We start from the raw sequence: 2,727 nt of genomic DNA on the forward strand, positions 1-2,727 counted from the left end.
TCTCAAAAAAAAAAAAAAATAAAAAGAAAGAATGATCAATTTACTAATGCAAAGTCACACAGCTAGAAAGTGGTGAATCTGAAGCCACGTCTGATTCTGGAGCTGACACTCTAAGCCAGTATGTCGTACTGCCTCTCTGTATTTATACTTTTCAGAGTCATAGGATGTTGGTGCGGGAAAGCACTGCTTATCCAGGCACCTCACCTCTTATTTCCTTCAAGTCTTGAGTTCTTTTAGGATTAGGAGAATGTGTTTGGAAGTGATATTGATACCGCTATAGAACATTGAATGGGAGGAAGGGCATGGAAAATCATTTTTCTGGGTGGAAAATAGGAGAGGCTCACTCTTCCAACCAGGAGTTCCAATATACTGAGAGGCAGAAATACAGTGGATGTGAAGGCCCAGCAGCAGCACCCAGCATGGTTGGCCTCCTCCAGGCCTGGGGACCCCTTGCTGTAACAGATGCTAGTCTGCCCGGATCCAGGGCACCTCTTCATTTTAGAAAGGTGCAAACTGAGGGCCAGAGAGGCCAAGGCCACCAGCAAGTCAGTCACTTCAGTAAACGGAAGAGTCCACAAGAGTGTCCGTTTCATGAATGTAGAGTCTGTGCCTGTTTTGTATACCCTTCTCTGCAGTGACCAGCAATAAGTAGGAAGACTGTAAATTTTTTTTTTGAGACAGAGTCTCACTCTGTTGCCCGGGCTAGAGTGCCGTGGCATCAGCCTAGCTCACAGCAACCTCAAACTCCTGGGCTCAAACAATCCTCCTGCCTCAGCCTCCTGAGTAGCTGGGACTACAGGCTCGAGCCACAATGCCCAGCTAATTTTTCTATTTTTAGTAGAGACAGGGTTTCACTCCTGCTCAGGCTGGTCTCGAACTCCTGAGCTCAAGTGATCCTCCCGCCTCAGACTCCCAGAGTGCTAGAATTACAGGCGTGAGCCACCTGTGAATTTATGTTTAAGGAATTTATTATTTAAGATGGTGTGTTCATTCTTGTGATTTCCTATCTTTGTGCCTGTTTTTTCTCTGGCTCCACCGGTGCTACTGTTAGAGGTATCTCATTTGGAGGTGAAAATAAAGACTGTAGTTGTGCCTTTTGAAAACTCCACTTAATCTTGGCAATTTCATTGGAACACCAGCAATTGCTAATGATGGCCCTGTATCTGGGACTTACTTTCTTGTCTCGTATGCATGTTTCTGGGCATTAGAGTAAGGGAAGGGAAGAAGTTTCAGCATTTCAGTATCTCAGTTCCAAAGGGGTAAAAGGTATGTACAAATGGGAACAAAACCAGTTTAGCACAACAAAACCAGTTTAGCAAAATCAACTCTCCTGGTCTAATAGTGACCAATCTTTGAGACACTTTAAATGAAGTTTACCTCGAAAGTAGTAATAATTTGATTAGAAGCTTCAGGAAGACAGTGCCTTTATAACAGAATGACCAGGACCCCACGGAATTGTAAAATTTTATCTCCCTTCTATGTAAATCAACCTAAATCAAACAGAAATATTAGTGTTTGGGTACCTCAAAACACCTTTAACTTGTCCTTTCATTTTGGTTTGCCTTTTGACAGGATATAATCACAGATCCATTTAAGCTTGCAGAAGATTCTGACAATATGAAGTCCAGATGTGCCCCTGATGTTGCTGGAGGCTGCTGTGGCACAAAGAAATGCTGCTAAAGCTACAGCCAACTAAGGGACCACAGTAATGGGCAAGAGGCTAAGGAACGATTTGCATATGTTTTTTAACCTGCTTTTCCCCATAAGAAATAATAAATGGCAAAAAGCCATCATATCCTAGATCACTGATAAAAATAAATGAATTAATTTTAGGACGTATTAATTAAAGGTTCACTGCAAATCACTTAAAGACTGGTTAAGCAGGCCAAGCACAGTAGCTCACGCCTGTAATCCTAGCACTCTGGGAGGCAGAGGCAGGAGGATTGCTTGAGCTCAGGAGTTTGAGACCAGCCTGAGCAAGAGTGAGACCCTATCTCTAAAACAAACAAACAAACAAACAGACTAGTTAAGCAGATTATTTTCTATTTCTCAACTAATTTGTAGTTCTGGTGCCATTTAGTGGTTAGAAATGGAACTAAGAAGCTATCTTAAGGCTTGGCCTACAGACAAGAAAGGCTTCAGAAATAACGGTGGGCAGAGGGTCTCCGGAAAAACTTTCTGACCTTCTGCATGGCACCTTTTTGATTTTTCACTATGTTTGCTCCTTAAACAAAGCTCCTACTGAAATCATGCTAATCATACCAAAAGATTGCCAAATCAAATTTGGTAAGAGAGCTCCATGAAGTAACTGTCTTTTTTTTTTTTTCCTAGTCAAGTGAAGCAGCTGAAGTGGGTCACTTTTATTTATTTATGAGACAGTCTTACTCTGTAGCCTGGGCTAGAGTGCAGTGGCGTCATCATAGCTCACTGCAACCTGAAACTCCTGGGCTCAAGCGATCCTCCTGCCTAAGCCTCCCAAGTAGCTGGGACTACAGGCATGCGCCACCACGTCTGGCTAATTTTTTCTATTTTTAGTAGAGACGGGATCTCACTTTTGCTAAGGCTGGTCTCCAACTCCTGAGCTCAAGGCATCCTCCTGCCTTGGCCTCCCAGAGTGCTAGGATTACAGGTATAAGCCACTGCACCCAGCTCATTTAACATATATAAAATGAAAAAAAATAAAAAAGACAAGACAAAAAGAAAGCTGTTTATGGGCCCAGCACACTT

At 42.8% G+C, this 2,727-nt stretch overlaps 1 protein-coding gene across 1 annotated transcript in view; it reads left to right on the forward strand.

The window, feature by feature from the left end:
- AS3MT (arsenite methyltransferase) overlaps nucleotides 1–1,680 on the forward strand; it is a 19,244-nt gene extending 17,564 nt beyond the window's left edge. The window contains exon 11 of the mRNA XM_012661635.1: nucleotides 1,573–1,680. Within this exon, the coding sequence (XP_012517089.1) occupies nucleotides 1,573–1,680 (108 nt within the window). The remainder of the gene's footprint in view (nucleotides 1–1,572) is intronic.
- The last annotated feature ends 1,047 nt before the right edge of the window (nucleotides 1,681–2,727 follow it).

This window comes from Propithecus coquereli, unplaced genomic scaffold (assembly GCF_000956105.1).
Source record: "Propithecus coquereli isolate 6110/MARCELLA unplaced genomic scaffold, Pcoq_1.0 Scaffold73, whole genome shotgun sequence".
Lineage (NCBI taxonomy): Eukaryota > Metazoa > Chordata > Mammalia > Primates > Indriidae > Propithecus > Propithecus coquereli.